This window comes from Lithobates pipiens, unplaced genomic scaffold, assembly GCF_037356315.1.
Source record: "Lithobates pipiens isolate NorthernLeopardFrog02 unplaced genomic scaffold, aLitPip1_a1.2 Scaffold_8, whole genome shotgun sequence".
Taxonomy (NCBI): Eukaryota; Metazoa; Chordata; class Amphibia; order Anura; family Ranidae; genus Lithobates; species Lithobates pipiens.
This window is the reverse complement of record NW_027507903.1, coordinates 5,107,620-5,124,868: the sequence shown is the minus strand read 5'-3', so window position 1 is coordinate 5,124,868 and position 17,249 is coordinate 5,107,620. Positions and strand designations below refer to the sequence as shown.

At 49.5% G+C, this 17,249-nt stretch overlaps 2 protein-coding genes across 2 annotated transcripts in view; both read left to right on the top strand.

Moving 5' to 3' along the window:
* PAQR5 (progestin and adipoQ receptor family member 5) overlaps positions 1–17,249 on the top strand; it is a 617,270-nt gene that overhangs the window by 67,106 nt on the left and 532,915 nt on the right. The window lies entirely within an intron of this gene.
* The window catches only part of CORO2B (coronin 2B), a 137,470-nt gene that overhangs the window by 65,961 nt on the left and 54,260 nt on the right, over positions 1–17,249 (top strand). Inside the window, exon 2 of the mRNA XM_077470402.1 lies at positions 11,490–11,690. Within this exon, the coding sequence (XP_077326528.1) occupies positions 11,490–11,690 (201 nt within the window). The remainder of the gene's footprint in view (positions 1–11,489; positions 11,691–17,249) is intronic.

The following is a 17,249-nucleotide window of genomic DNA, read 5'->3' as shown; positions in this document are numbered from 1 at the left end:
CTCCCCCGGATAACACAGTGCTCCCCAAGACACAACCACGGCCCTGTCCTCTCTCCACTGCCTGACCATGGAGCTCACAGGCAGCATTATCCCTCTGCTGGCCACAGCGGCACTGTTGTCAGCAGGGGTGGCTCTTAAATTAGGCGGTTGCGAGGCCCCTGTGGGTGCGAGGCCTTAGGCGATCGCCTAATTTGCCTAATTAGAGAGCCACCTCTGCCCCCAGGGTTCTGTGCTGGGCCAATCCTGTTTATTTTGTTCATATACGACCTGGAGGATGGGGTAAACAGTTCAATCTCTGTATCTGTGGACGATACTAAGCTAAGCAGGGCAATCACTTCTCCGCAGGATGTGGAAACCTTGGAATATCTGAACAAATTAATGAGGTGGGCAACTACATGGCAAATGAGGTTTGATGTAGAAAAATTTAAAATAATGCATTTGGGTGGGAAAAATCTGAATGCAATCTATAGACTGGGGGGAGAACCTGTGGGGGAATCTAGGATGGAAAAGTACCTGGGGGTCCTAGTAGATGATGGGCTCACCAATGCCAAGCTGCTGCTAACAAAGCAAACAGAATATTGGCATTAAAAAGGGGATCAACTCCAGAGATAAAACGATAATTCTCCCGCTCTACAAGACTCTGGTCCAGCCGCACCTGGAGTATACTGTCCAGTTCTGGGCTCCAGTCCTCAGGAAGGATGTACTGGAAATGGAGCGACTACAAAGAAGGGCAACAAAGCTAATAAAGGAGGATATTAGTTATGAGGAAAGGTTGCGAGCGCAGAACTTATTCTCTCTGGAGAAGAGACGCTTGAGAGGGGATATGATTTCATTATACAAATACTGGACTGGTGACCCCACAATATATAAATACTGTAATGGTGACCCCACAATATATAAATACTGGACTGGTGACCCCACAATAGGGAGAAAACTTTTTTGAGGAAGGGAGTTTAACAAGACTCGTGGCCACTCATTAAAATTAGAAGAAAAGAGGTTTAACCTTAAACTATGTAGAGGGTTCTTTACTGTAAGAGCGGCAAGGATGTGGAATTCCCTTCCACAGGCGTGTGTTGAGTTATTTTGAGGGAACAGGAAATTTACACTGTTATACAAGCTGTATTCTGTATACTCACTACTTTACATCGTAGACAAGTGTCATTTCTTCAGTGTTGTCACATGAAAAGATAGAAGAAAAGATTTAAAAAAATGGTGAGGGGTGTACATACTTTTGTGAGATATTGTATTCTTTTTAAAAAAGAAACAGAACTTGAAGACTGAAAACTAATTTGACTTCCAGGCTGCATTTACATCTGAACGTATAATTTTCAGGCATTTTTTAGGATGTTTTTTAGACCCCTTTCACACCACGCCGCCCATAGCATCGGGCGGTAAAACGCCAATATTTTTAGCTGCGTTTTACCGTCGGATTTGCAGCGCATTTTGGCCGCTAGCGGGGCTCTTTTACCCCCCACTATCAGCCGAGAGAGGGTTAAAACCCCCGGCAATACACCGCAATAGCAGCGTTTTGCCGGCGGTATTACAGCGCTGCCCCGTTGATTTCAATGGGAAGCAGTGGTGGAGGAGCGGTAAATACACCGCTCCAAAGAAGCTGCTGGCAGGACTTTTCATGACGTCCTGCCAGCGCACCGCTGTAGTGTGAAAGCCCTCGGTAGGGATGAGCCGAACACCCCCCTGGTTCGGTTCGCACCAGAACTTTCGAACGGACCCCAAATTCGTACGAACTTTAGAACCCCCTTGAAGTCTATGGGACTCGAACGTTCAAAATTAAAAGTGCTAATTTTAACGGCTAATATGCAAGATACTGTCCTAAAAAGGGTTTGGGGACCTGGCTCCTGCCCCAGGGGACATGGGTCAATGCCTAAAATGTTTTTAAAAATTGCAGTTTTGGCGGGAGCACTGATTTTAATGACGATTAAAGTGAAAAAAAAAGTGAAATATTCCTTTAAATATGGTGCCTGGGGGGTGTCTGTAGTATGCCTGTGAAGTGCCACGTGTTTCCCGTGTTTAGAACAGTCCCTGCACAAAATGACATTAAACGGAAATAACATCATTGAAAACTGCTTGCGGTTTTAATGTTATATCTGGTTCCTGCAATATGGTTGAAAATCATTGAGAAAAATGGCATGGGTAGCCCTCCCTGCCCATTACCAGCCTATTTGGGTCTTGTACGCATATTAAGGGGAACCCCGTACCCATATTAAAAAAAGGAAATGCGTGTGGCCCCCAGGCCCTATATACTCAGAACAGCAGTATACAGGCGGTGCAAACAAGACAGGGACTGTGTAGGTTTATTGTGTTAAGTTGAATCTGTTTGTAATTTTCAACTGGTACATTTTTAAAGTGTAGCTCCAGTCAAAAAAACTATTTTTAATCTTTTTGGAAAACATAGGGAAGGGTTATCACCCCTGTATAATTTGTTTTGTCGTCCATCTTTTTTCATCTCACTTGCTGTTGTCTCCTTCCGTTTGCAAGTAGGAGATGTTTGTAAGTTGGATGTTTGAAAGTAGGGGCCTGCCCTATATGCTCTGCAGAAATGGCGGAACAAGGTGTTGGTTTTGCCACAACATTGTAAGCCCTGAAAGTGACTCTTGGTGGGCGCTGGAGCGCCCTGCTGTGAACGATTATATCAAGAATTGTAATTACATGCCATTGTTGAACAGTGGTAGAAAAATTGACCTTTGGTGGTTGTGGTGCTGGTGCCACAACACTATAAGTCCTCACAGTTACTCTGGGTGGGCATAGGAACGGGCCCTCCTGTGAAATATTATATCAAGAATTGTAATTACATGTCCCTGTTAAACAGGGGCAGAAAAATTGGGCCTTAGGCACTGGTGCTGGTGCCACGACACTGCAACCTCTCCCATATACTCTAGTTTTATTGCAGGAATTAGCCCTGCTGCAAAGCATTGCATCAAAAATTGTAATTAAACTCTCCTGTTAAACAGGGGCAGAAAAATTGGGCTTTAGGCACTGGTGCTGGTGCCACCACACTGCAACCTCTCCCATATACTCTAGTTTTATTTCAGGAATTAGCCCTGCTGCAAAGCATTGCATCAAAAATTGTAATTAAACACCCCTGTTAAACAGGGGCAGAAAAATTGGGCCTTAGGCACTGGTGCTGGTGCCACGACACTGCAACCTCTCCCATATACTCTCGTTTTATTTCAGGAATTAGCCCTGCTGCAAAGCATTGCATCAAAAATTGTACTTAAACGCCCCTGTTAAACAGGGGCAGAAAAATTGGGCCTTAGGCACTGGTGCTGGTGCCACGACACTGCAACCTCTCCCATATACTCTAGTTTTATTGCAGGAATTAGCCCTGCTGCAAAGCATTGCATCAAAAATTGTAATTAAACGCCCCTGTTAAACAGGGGCAGAAAAATTGGGCTGATGGCATCACCCAGAACCAGAAATGTTCTTCCAACATATCAGCGGAGGAGGAATAGGATAGACAATCAACATAACAGGACAGTCACTCAGCATCAGCATAGGCAGTCTTGAAGGGATGTGATATTTCAAAAGAAAAATTTCGGTTACATCAACTTCAGGTGCTTGGTAGCTGTGGGTGATCCAAGACTGATTCATCTTGATGAAGGTCAGTCGATCAACTGATTCGGTGGACAGGCGCACCCTGTGATCGGTAACAAAGCCACCAGCAGCACTGGAGGTGCGTTCCGAAAGAACGCTGGATGCAGGACAGGCCAGTAGCTCAATTGCATACTGTGCAAGCTCTGGCCAGTGATCCATCCTCAAGACCCAGTAAGCCAGAGGATTTTCGGTGGGAAAGGTGTCCAAGTCTGACCTTGCCCCTAGGTATTCCTGCACCATGTAAATCAGACGCTGGCGATGGGTGCTGAAACCGATCATACCTTGGGGCTGCGGACTAAAAAATTGTCTGAAAGCATCAGTCAGACGGCCACCTTCTCCACCGCTCCTTCTGACCGATGCCTCAGCAACACGTTGTCCAGGACCAGGAGTTTGTAACCTCCCAGTCTCTGGGAACGCGTTGCACAGACCTTTCTGCAAGGCCTCCCGGAGATGTCTCATCCTCTGCTCCCTCTGCGATGGCAAGATAAGGTCGGCAACCTTACCCTTGTATCGTGGATCAAGGAGAGTGGCCAGCCAGTAATGGACCCTCTCCTTGATCCGAAGAATACGAGGATCCTTCCGCAGGCTTTGCAGGATAAGGGAGGCCATGCAGCGTAGGTTAGCTGAGGCATTCGGTCCGGAGTCCTCTGGGTCACTAAGGACAACATGATCCGCAGCTACCTCCTTCCAGCCACGTACAAGTCCACGTGTTTCTTGGGACTGTAAATCATCCCTACAAGACTGCTGCTGCTGCTGCTGCTGCTGCTGCTGCTGCTGATGCTGAGTGCCAGCCTCCACCTCCACGCTGACACAATCATCCTCCTTCTCCTCTTCCTCCTCCTCATCCTCTTCCTGTGTGATGGGTGGCACAGCAGGAACACTGTCTGGATAAAGGGGGCCTTGAGAGAAAAGGAAGTCCTCCTCTTCCTGCCTCTGTTCTGCCTCAAGTGCCCTGTCCATTATTCCACGCAGCGTATGCTCCAAGAGGTGGACAAGAGGTACAGTGTCACTGATGCATGCACTGTCACTGCTCACCATCCTTGTGGCCTCCTCAAACGGTGACAGGACAGTGCATGCATCCCTGATCATGCCCCACTGGCGTGGTGAGAAAAAACCGAGCTCCCCTGACCCTGTCCTGGTGCCGTAGTCGCACAGGTACTCATTGATGGCCCTCTGCTGCGTGTGCAGCCGCTGCAGCATGGCCAACGTTGAGTTCCACCTGGTGGGAATGTCACATATAAGGCGGTTCTTGGGCAGGTTCAACTCCTTTTGGAGCTCAGCCAGCCGAGCACAGGCATTAAATGATCGGCGGAAATGCACACAGACTTTCCTGGCCTGCTTCAGGACATCCTGTAAGCCGGGGTACCTGCCCAAGAACCGCTGCACCACCAGGTTAAGGACGTGAGCTACACAGGGCACATGGGTCAGTTGTCCCTGTCGGAGGGCGGAGAGGAGGTTGGTGCCATTGTCACAAACCACCATTCCTGGCTTAAGCTGGCGTGGCGTCAACCACCTCTCGGCCTGCCCCTGCAGAGCTGACAAAACATCCGCCCCAGTGTGGCTCCTGTCCCCCAAACAAACCAGCGCAAGCACGGCATGGCATCGTTTTGCCTGCGTACTTGCGTAGCCCCTGGAACGCCTACGGAGCACCGCTGGTTCTGAGGACAGAGCACTGGAAAAGGCCATGGAGGAAGAAGAAGAGGAGGGGGTGGAGGAGAGAGGTGTGTCACAACCAATAGTAGCATTTTGGAGGTGTGGTGGCGGAACAACCTCCAACACTACTGCACTTTGTCCTGCATCCTTCCCAGCAGCCAGAAGAGTGACCCAATGGGCAGTGAAAGACAGGTAACGTCCCTGTCCACGCCTGCTGGACCATGAGTCAGCGGTAATATGCACCTTACCGCTGACCGCCCTGTCCAGCGAGGCAAGGACATTGCCTTCCACATGCTGGTAGAGAGCCGGAATCGCCTTCCGTGAGAAAAAGTGGCGTTTGGGGACCTGCCACTGAGGAACCGCACATTGTACAAACTCACGGAAGGGGGCCGAGTCTACCAACTGAAAAGGCAGCAGTTGAAGTGCTAGCAATTTAGCCAAGCTAGCATTCAACCGCTGGGCATGTGGATGGCTGGGAGTGAACTTCTTTCGCCGGTCCAGCAGCTGGGGCAGGGACATTTGCCTGCTATAATCGGACGTGGGTGTACTGCTAGCAGAGTGCCCGGAAGCACTTGGCTGTGACACACCTAATTCTACACCTTCATTCCTCTCAGAGCAGGTTTCAGAGAGGACTGAAGGTCTAGTGGGGTTGGAGATGCCAGCTGATGAGGAGCAAGGAGAGGTCCGCTTTGTTCTTTGGTGTGGGTCTTTGAGGTACGCTTGCCAACGAGCTGCATGGCAGGTCAACATATGTCTGGTCAAGCATGTGGTGCCCAAGCGGCTGATGTTTTGGCCATGCGAGATACGCTTGAGACATATGTTGCAAATAGCAGCGGTGCAATCTGATGCACTCGTCTCAAAAAAGGCCCACACCAAAGAACTTTTAGAATAACGCGCAGAGGCAGCACCCTGCACAGGCGGAGCTCTGCGGTGTGATTCAGTCGGTGTGCTGCCCCTAAGCTGGCCCCCGGAGGGCATCCTGCCTCGTTGGACATGTGCCTCCTCCTCCTCCTCCTCCTCTCTCCTACCAGGCACCCATGTGGAGTCAGTGCCCTCATCATCCCCTCCCTCTTCATCGCTGTAGCAAACCTGGCAGTATGCTGCAGCTTGTGGAACATGACTGCCAGATTGCTGTCCTTCTTGAGCATCCTCTCTCTCTGCGCTCACGCTACTGCCTTCCTCTAGCTGAGTGTCATCATCAGAGCCCACCAAACACTGGGCATCCTCCTGGAGCATGTACCCAACACTGTGCTCAAAGAGTTCAGGAGACTCCTCAGGAGGATGTGGTGGGTCTAGGGAAGGAGTCACTGATGATGACATTGAGAGGAGGGAAGACGATGCGTTGGCAGCTGCTTTGCTAGTACCCTGAGACTGGGTGAGAGAGGATGAGGAGGATGAAGAGGGCTTGGTCATCCACTCTACCAAGTCGTTGGCATGTTGCGGTTCAACATGTCCAGCTGCCGAAAAGAAGGACAAGCATGTCCCATGGCCACGTGCTGATGACAATGCACCGCGTCCACGACCAGCACTGTTGTCTCTAGACACAGAGCCTGCTTGCCCTCTTTTATCGGCTCGCGCCTGTCTGCCTCTCCTTGCTGGCCTTCCAGACATGGTAATGGCCTGAAGGGAGTTGGGTAAAACAGCAGTTGGGTAGTGTATATTGTGCTAGAGGCACACAACACCCACTAACTCCTGCAGATGCCTTTATTATAGAACACCAGAGATAAAGGGGTATATACAGATGTATACTGAGCTGTGCTGGAGGCACACACAACTTCCAATAACTCCTGCAGATGGCAAGTGGGCTCAAATAGAGAAGAGCTATGTAGGTGGATATAGCGGTATGTACTGGATACAGAGCACGCAGACAGCACGCACAAGCTCCTAAAACTACTGACTGCAAGCTCTATTATAAAAGATAGATCACTAGCTATATAGGTGAGGTGAATATAGCGGTGTATACTGCGGTCAGGGCACGCAGACAACAACCACTACAGAAGAGCAAGATCGAAAATCGGCCGATAACGATCGGTGTGTACTGTGTTAAAGTGAAAGGGGCCGGTTTTTTCAGGCGCTACACAGGCGCTATTTTTAGCGCTGTAACGCCTGAAAACCGCCCCAGTGTGAAAGGGGCCTTAAAGAGGAAGTAAACCCTGATGAGTTTACTTCCTCTTTCATTCCCTGCAAAGGTAAAGCATAATGGACTACTATGCATCGCATCGCATCGCATAGTAGCCCATTATGTGTCACTTACCTGACACAGGAGCCAGCGAAGTCACCGCTGTCCCCTGTAGTCCGGCGTATCCATCTTCTCGGTGGGGTCTCACAGCTCCACCGCTGTCATTCGGCGAAGCCGCGATCACGTCACTCCCGCGCATGCGCACGGGAGCCGAGACACGTGGCATTGCGCGGCATCTTCGTCATCGACGATGCCACGCTCAGTGCGCCTGCGCGTCGCTGTCTATGGCGCATGCGCTGTAGACAGCGGTGCCCGTCTTCGGGCAAATATCTCCTAAACCGTATAGGTTTGGGAGATATTTCTTGGACCTACAGGTAAACCTTAATCTAGGCTTACCTGTAGGTCAGAGTGGTTTGTAAGGGTTTACAACCAAGCGCCGCTTAAACTAGTAGCACTTTACCAGCGTTTTTCGAGCGTTATTGGGGCGCTTTTAACCCCTGCTAGTGGCCAAATAAAGGGTTAAAAGCGCCCACAAAACACTGCTGCCAATAGCGTTTTTCAGGCGTTTTACAGGCGCTTCCCATTGATTTCAATGGGAAGGGGCGCTTTAGGAGCGTTGTATTCACCGCTCCAAAAGCGGTGCAAAGAAGCTGCTTGCAGGACTTTTTTGGATGCCCTGCCAGTGCAGCGCCTCAGTGTGAAAGCACTCGGGCTTTTACATTGGGATTGCAGTTGCAGCTTCTTTCAGGCACTTTTTTTAACGCTAAAGCGCATGAAAAACGCCCCAGTGTGAAAGGAATCTCGGTGTGAAAGCACTCGGGCTTTTACATTGGGATTGCAGTTGCGGCTTCTTTCAGGCGCTTTTTTTAACGCTAAAGCGCATGAAAAACGCCTGAAAAACGCCCCAGTGTGAAAGGGGTCTTAAAGCACTTGGGCTTTCACATTGCAACTGCAGATGAGGCTTCTTTCAAGCGCTTTACAGGCGCTTTTTTTAACGCTTTTTAAGACCCCTTTCACACTGGGGCGTTTTTCAGGCGCTTTAGCGTTAAAAAAAGCGCCTGTAAAGCGCTTGAAAGAAGCCTCATCTGCAGTCCCAATGTGAAAGCCCAAGTGCTTTAAGAACCCTTTCACAATGTCAGTGCCCGAAAAACGCACGTAAAGCGCCGCTTAAACTAGCAGCGCTTTACCAGCGTTTTTAGAGCGTTATTGGGGTGCTTTTAACCCCTGCTAGTGGCCAAAGTGGTTAAAAGCTAGTGGTTAAAAGCGCCCACAAAACGCTGCTGCCAATAGCGTTTTTCAGGCGCTTCCCATTGATTTCAATGGGAAGGGGCGCTTTAGGAGCGTTGTATTCACCGCTCCAAAAGCGCTGCAAAGAAGCTGCTTGCAGGACTTTTTTTGACGCCCTGACAGAGCAGCGCCTCAGTGTGAAAGCACTCGGGCTTTTACATTGGGATTGCAGTTGCAGCTTCTTTCAGGCGCTTTTTTTAACGCTAAAGCGCATGAAAAACGCCCCAGTGTGAAAGGGATCTCGGTGTGAAAGCACTCGGGCTTTTACATTGGGATTGCAGTTGCGGCTTCTTTCAGGCGCTTTTTTTAACGCTAAAGCACATGAAAAACTCCTGAAAAACGCCCCAGTGTGAAAGGGGTCTTAGAGTGTTTTTCTGGCTTTTTGCAGCGTTTTTGTACAGCCGTTTTGAGGTCCAAAGGTCACCAATGTAAAACGCCTGTAATCTGCCTAAAAAAGAAGCTCAAAAAGAAAAAAAAAGAAGCTCAAAAAAGAAGCTATAAAAGAATGTACTTTTTTGAGCTTCAGGTGTTTTGCTTCAGGCGGCAGAACGCTCGGATGTGAACGGGGGTTATTTAAATGAATGGGATTTTGCTTGTTGGACGTTTTGGAACTTTTGAGGTGAGCGTTTTTTACGAGCTGAAAACGCTGAGGTGCGAATGCAGCCTTAGTGACTATTTTCTCAGGGAGGTAACTCTGCATCTCTATGATAACAATGAGGGATAATAGGGACGAGTCTCCCAGTCCTTGGTGAAGATTGTCCAGGAAGACCTATAATGATGATCTGGTGACGAGGAAGGAGACAGCCGTCTTGTTAGCACTGATAGAAGATATGTGGAATTGGGGTGATTAGGAAAATCCGGGCTAAAAATAGTTCGGTCTTTTTCATTTCTGGTGACATTTTTTTTGGCCGAAGGTCGCGGTGAAGTCGAGGATCCTACAGGAAATGGTTAACGCTTTATGTTAGAGGGTAGAGCTGTAAAGAGAGGATCATTGTAAGGAATATTGTAGGACGGGGAATAGGGGAAGGGTGCGTGGCCGTAGACAGTGGATCCATTGTCACCCCGCACCCTCAGGCACAATGTGTCCTCCAACATGCATGTGATACAGACCATGCTTTCAGAAAGGACGCTCAAGCTGGGGTTATATCTGACCCTGTGCCATCGCCGTAAATACCATGCATTTGCCCAATGCTTTGGGTCTTGTCCTTTGTTACTCATTGCGAAATCAGGAGGCACACACACGCGAAAAAAACGCCTCGGGTGCATTCTTCAACATTGCAAATGTACTCTTGTATTTTCAAACTACACTTGAACTTTTCAATTATATTATTTACATTATACACTATATTGTAAAAAGTATTGGGACGCCCTGCCTTTACACACACATGATCTTTAATGTTCTCCCAGTCTTAGTCCGTAGGGTTCAATATTGAGTTGGCTCCGCCCTTTGCAACTATAACAGCTTCAACTCTTCTGAGAAAGCTGTCCACAAGGTTTAGGAGATGTGTCTATGGGAATGTTTGACCATTCTTCCAGAAGGGCATTTGTGAGGTCAGGCACTGATGTTGGACGAGAAGGCTCAGCTCAGTCTCCGCTCTAATTCATCCTAAAGGTGTTCTATCGGGTTGAGGTCAGGCCAGTCAAGTTCCCCCACCCCAAATTCGCTCATCTATGTCTTTATGGACCATGCTTGTGGGCCCTGCTGCAAAAGTTTACCTGTGCCCCCCCCCCCCCCCAATAACTCCTGCCTCTTCCAGTGCCCGCCAAGATAGTCCTACAGCTCCCCAAAATACCAAGACAGTTGGGAGGTGTACTACTTACACAAGGATGCTCTATTACTGTATGATGGTTGTCTCGCTGTCCCTCTTCTCTTTCCTCCTGCCAGCCAAGGGCGGACTGACCATTGGGGCACTCGGGCACTGCCCAAGGGCCCCATGCCACTAGGGGGCCCCATCAGGGTTGCCAGCCTCAATAAAACCAGGGACAGTATGTGTCTGTGTGTGTATACTGTGTGTGTGTGTGTGTGTATACTGTGTGGCCCCATAATCTTTTATTACCCGGGGGCCACATAATCTCCTATTGCCCGGGGGCCCCATGAGTTGTCAATCTGCCCCTGCTGCCAGCTGCACGTGCACACAAGGTGGGGGCAGGCAGGCCACACTCTGTGCTGCTGCGTGAAAGTGTTGGGCTTGTATGTAAAAGAGGAAACTCAGAGGGCCTGTCCCGGATGGGCAGGCCCTCTGACTTCCAGATTTACATACAAGCTCACCGATTTCATCCACCAGCACAGAGTGTGGCCTGCCTGCCCCCACCTTGTGTGCACATGCAAAGTTGAGCAGAGAGGGGATGTACTGGGCTGGTCGAGGGAATTGGGGTGGGGGGATGAGCAGAGAGTGCACCTCTGGGGGAAAAAGCTTGCCCCATCACCCTGTGTAGGTAACAAAGGGCCAAGAGTGGGCCTGGGTGGGCCCCTGCCCAGCCAGCCCAGGCCCTCTGAGTTCATTGACTTACCTACACAGGGTAATGTGTCAAGTACTTCCCCCTAGAAACACAGTCATAGGGAGGCCGAATGGGTAGCATTGGCATGGTTGCCATTGCGACCTCTGCGACCCCTCAAACTCTGCCCATACTTCCCCTATCTATCCAAAAACTAAAATGAAAGTGTTGGATGTTGGACTTTGAAGATATGTCTCCACCAATCATCCTTATGTCTTTACTATGCATCGGTGCTATTGATGCCATATTTATCTTCTCCTAGATGTCGTGGCGCCCGCAGTATCGCAGCTCTAAATTCAGGAATGTGTACGGCAAGGTTGCAAGTCGAGAGAACTGTTATGAATGCATACCCATCACCAAGAACGTGCATGACAACTCTTTCTGTGCTGTCAACTCCAAGTTCCTAGCCATTGTCACTGAAAGCGCTGGAGGAGGCGCATTTCTGGTAATTCCCCTCCATCAGGTGAGTGAAACAACTTATGTGACAAATTGGAGACCGGAGGAAGTCAAGGCAGTAAATAATTAAGGAACCTCCATTAATGGCCTCTCCTTCTGAAATTGCTAGTTGCCTAGCTGTCATTCTTATCCAGAAAAAGAAGGGCCTGTAGAAGATGAGTGAAGGTCTGGCAACATGGTATGACAGATGCATAAAATTCATGTAATCTTTATTGCACATCCATCAAGACAAGGGAGAATCCAATATACAAGGGTTGACTCGTTTCAGCCCTTCACTGGGCCTTAATCGTAACCCAGTAACGACTAAGACCCAGTAAGGGGCTGAAACACGTCAATCCTTGATGTACAGTATATTGAATTCTCCCTTGTGTTAATGGACCTGCAATAAAGAATATATGAATTTTATGTATCTGTTATGCCATGTTGTCAGACCTTCACTCATCTTCTACATTACCTGGCGGTGTGATCAGCTGTGTTCCAGGCACGGATATTTATTTTATCCAGTAGTCGCATCAGCAATTCAGGTTATAGCATCGCATTTTTTTATTTTGAAGCAGGAGATCTGACTTCAGGTTGCTTCGCTTGATGCATGCTTGCTCAGAAAAGTTTTGAAATCAAAGATAACCAAACAACTCAGATTTTTCAGAAGCAGGTCAGCAATGGCTTCCGTGGTCAAGGCTTTAAATTGAATTTGAGTATTGGCCAGTGAGGTTCTCATGCTGGACTGCTACGTGGGAAGAGTGAAGCTTAGTTCAGGGTGGATGAGGCTTAAAAGACAACCTTCATTAAAAATTGTATTTAACGAGTCACAGATCTTTTTTTTTTTTTTTTAGAAACCATTGATTTTGTAGGCCCTAATGGAACTGCAATTGCTTATTCAGCCAAACGTTGATGTTACGTGACATCTGACCTACATATGGGCCATATGGAAGAAAATAGTGGTTTAAAAGAAAAATCACCCCGGTTTAAAATAATCCTGTTTTGATACATTCAAGTGAAAGATATAACACCAACATGTCATAAAAAAAAACAGAATCACTGAGTTGGAAAAAGGATCACCCTCCTTGTGTCATTATTTTGTTGAACCACATTTTGGTCTCTGTAGTCACCTCCTCCTTAGGTACAACTCTCCCCGGACCACCCAGGGAAGCAGCCTCACTCAGGGAACTCTTGACCTGTCCTAAAAAAGGCATTTGGTCAGGGGCGTAACTATAGGGGGTGCAGCAGTTGCGACCGCAACCGGGCCCTGTGATGCAGGGGGCCCATGCAGCCCCCTCTACATATGGCCGGCAGCAGCATAGGCAGCTAGGGGTACCAGTGCACCATTCACACGGGTGGCTGGAGGTGGAGGGTGACTAGCAGAGCTCCATGCTCGACTATCGCACTGGCTGCTCTTTAGTTGTGCATTCCCCACGTGACCTGTGTCCTCGGCCGGCTTCTCAGAGTACCCCTCTCCTGCTCCATGCATTGCCGCTCAGTCCGATGTCTGTTCTCCCCAGGCAGAGTCCCACCCCCCCGAGTCTGGCCCACACTGCACTGCATACTTCTCCCGGGTAAACAAACTTTAAGCATACAGATGCATTGCAGCGCTATGAGAGCCCCCCAGAGGACACTGCAGGCTTGTCTGCCAGCCACCCTCCTCCCCGTCATACACAGATGATGAAAGGTCTTTCTGGGAGATATGCTGATCGCTTGTCCAGCACACTGGATGGAGCCAGGGCCAACATGGATGAGTTCGCAACCTGCAGCTTGGTCATAGTGAGTGAGAGGACCCCATCTCCCACACACCATTACATATCCCCTCCATCTCCCCCTGGGGACAGGGACCCCTTCTCACGTGGGGACAGGGACCCCCACCTCCCCTGGGGACAGGGACCCCTTCTCACCTGGGGGCAGTAACTTCATCTGCCCTGGAGAAAAGGACCTCATCTCTTCTGGGGACGGGGACCCCATCCTGCCTAGGGACAGTCCCCCAATGGGGCACCTAAAAATTAAAAAAAATAAAATAAAAAAAACTATTGATACCAGTGGTGGAACTACAGGGCTCACAAAGGTCATACCTGTGACCACACCCTGGAGTTCCACCGCCACACTCGGACGGAAGGGCTCTGGCTGGGGTTCAGGGGGCCCTTCATGGTTTCTTGCATCGGGGCCCTGAAGTTTCTAGTTACGCCACTGCGTTTGGTAATCTGCTCTAGACCCCCACCTCCATAAAGTACAGAAAGTCTACAGCTGGCTATTCCAGGTCTACTCCTCCCAGCCTCCTGCCATGACCAGGGCCTACACATTCTGGTTACATCCGCGCAAGAGTGGGCTGTTTAGCTCCCATGCACCAAGTGTGTGTGGGTGTGCCCCTCTCTACCTTGCAGTGACAGAGAAATGCCGCAAACCAGTAGCTCATAAATGAAAAGAGATGTAAACGGCCTCAACCTGTAACTCCTCCTAAGCCACGCCCCTGATGTGTTTCACCCTGCCCACCAGGAGCACCTAGAGCAGCACCACCTGATTTTTGCATGATATCATGAGTACTCCTCTCTACCTGACTTACAGTGGGGAAAATAATTATTTGATCCCCTGCAGATTTTGTAAGTTTGCCCACTTATGTAGAAATGAAGGGTCTATAACTTTTACCATATGTGTATTTTATATGACAGAGACATAATATCAACCAAAAATCCATAAAAAACACAATACAAATGGAGTTACAGTTCATTGAGTAAAGTAAGTTACATAGTTAGTAAGGTTGAATAAAGACACCAGTCCATCCTGAGGGAGTGTCTACATTTGTCCCTATCCCTGTACATTGCACACTCACATCAGTCCCTACCCTCAAGGAGACCACAATCCAAAGTCCCCATTCATACACGAGGGCCAATTTTGGACAGAAGCCAATTGACCTACCTGCATGTCTTTGGAGCGTGGGAGGAAACCCACACAGGCACAGGGAGAACATGCAAACTCCAGGCAGGTAGTGTCGTGGTTGGGATTCGAACCAGTGACCCTTTTTACTGCTAGGTAAGAGTGCTAACCACTACACCACTGTGCTGGCAAGTATGTGATCCCCAAGCAAAACATGACTTAGTACTTGGTGTAGAAACCCTTGTTAGCAAGCACAGAGGTAAGATGTTTATTGGAGTTGGTTCACACATCTCAGAAGGGATTTTGTCCCACTCTTCTTTACAGATCTTCTCTAAAGCCTTAAGGTTTCTTGGCTGTCGCTTGTCAGCTCGAAGTTTCAGCTCCCTCCATAAATTTTCTTTAGGATTAAGGTCTGGAGACTGGCTAGGCCACTCCATGACCTTAATGTGCTTCTTCTCGAGCCACACCTTTGTTACCTTGGTGGTATGTTTTGGGTCATTGTCATGCTGGAAGACCCATCCACGACCCATCTTCAGTGTTCTGGCTGAGGGAAGAAGGTTGTAATCCAAGATTTTACAATACATGGGCCCTTCGTCCATTGGCCCCTCAATGTGGTAAAGTCGGCTTGTAGCCTTAGCAGAGAAATAGCCTCAAAGCATCATGTCTCCACCTCCGTGCTTGACTGTAGGGATGGTGTCCTTAGGGTCATAGTCACCATTTTTATTCCTTCAAATATGGCCAGTCGAGTTAATGCCAAAGAGTTCAATTTTGGTCTCATCTGGCCACAGCACTTTCTCCCGATCCTTCTCTGAATCATTTAGATATTCATTGGCAAACTTCAGACAAGCCTGTAAAAGTGCCTTCTGGAGGAGGGGGACCTTGCAGACGCTGCAGGGTCTCAAACCATGGTGGCATGTTGTGTTACCAATGGTTTGTTCGGTGACTGTGGTCCCAACTGCCTTGAGATCATTCACAAGCTCCTCCTGTGTAGTTCTGGGCTGATCCCTCACTTTTCTCATGACCATCCTCACCCCATGAGGTGAAATCTTGCATGGAGCTCCAGACCGAGGGCGATTGATGATTATTTTGTATTTCTTCCATTGGCGAATAATCGCTCCAACAGTTGTCTCTTCCTCACCAAGCTTCTTGCTGATGGTCTTGTAGCCCATTCCAGCCTTGTGCAGGTCTACGATCTTCTCCCCGACGTCCTTTCACAGCTCTTTGGTCTTGCCCATGATGGTGAGGGTTTGGATGGAAGAAAGAAATTCTGTGGACGGGTGTCTTTTATACACATAACGAGTTGTTGTTAGGAGCACCTTCTTACATTGACAGGACTAATCTGTGTACCACATGAGCGCCTACTGTAGCCAGTCTGTAGGAGCCAGAATTATTGTTGGTTGGTAGGGGATCAAATATTTATTTTACTCCCGGAACTGCATTTATAACATTTGTATCGTGTGTTTTTTTTGATTTTTGGTTGATATTCTGTCTCTATCATTTAACATATACCTATGATAAAAAATTATAGACCCATTTCTTTGTAAATGGGCAAACTTACACAATCTGCAGGGGATCAAATAATTTTTTTTGCCACTGTATATGTGGGTGCTGACTCACCCCTGACATCACTGCAGCAGGGCACTACCTAAAAGGGGCCTAGGGCCAGGGCCGGGGCTTAACTATTTCACGGCTTAGGGAAGACTTAACCCTAGTGTGACCGGTGTGTCGTTAGTCTTGCCTAGTGCCACGCGGGTAACAGGGTCAGAGAGTGGACTCACCAGCCTCAGCAGCTACGTTCAGAGACATGGTGCCCACCTCCTCCGTTGTCCTCTTGCCCCCCTCCTCCATTGTCCTCGTGCCCACCTCCTTTGCTGACCTAATTTGCTGACCTCGTGCCCACCTCCTCTACCTCCCCAGCTGTCCTCATGCCCGCCTCCTCTGCCTCCCTATCTGTCCTCATGCTCGCCTCCTCCGCTGACCTCGTTCCCGCCTCCTCCGCCTCCCCAGCTGTGCCCATCTCCTCTGCTGTTGCCCTCCCCACAGGCTGAGCTGCTGCTGACCTCCTTTGCAGAGGAGGCTGCCTAGTTCGCCTAGCGGGAGCCCCGGCCCTGCCTAGCCCCTTGATGGCAGTCTGGCTTTAACCTCTGCTGTCCTCGTGCCTGCCTCCTCCGCTGACCTCGTGCCCACCTCCTCTGCCTCCCCAGCTGTCCTCATGCCGCCTCTTCCGCTGACCTCATGCCCCCCTCCTCTGCCTCCCCAGCTGTGCCCATCTCCTCTGCTGTTGCCCTCCCCACAGGCTGAGCTGCTGCTGACCTCCTTTTCAGAAACCATGACGGATGTCCTCCGCGGCTGCTGCTTTCTCTGCAGAGTCAGTCAGCACCCCAGCCCTGTGTAGGGCCCCTCGTGTTCCCTGGCCAAGCTAATGGAGAAGTAAGTGGACATGGCTGCGCCCCCCCTAGGCAACAGTGTGCCCTAGGCAGCTGCCTAGTTCGCCTAGCGGGAGCGCCGGCTCTGCCTAGCCCCTTGATGACACTGTCTACCTTTAACCTCTGCTGTCCATGTACCCGCCTCCTCCACTGACCTCATGCCCACCTCATCTGCCTCCCCAGCTGTCCTCATGCCCGCCTCCTCCGCTGACCTCATGCCAGCCTCCTCCGCCTCCCCAGCTGTGCTTGCCTCCTCTGCTGTCGCCCTCCCCTCAGGCTGA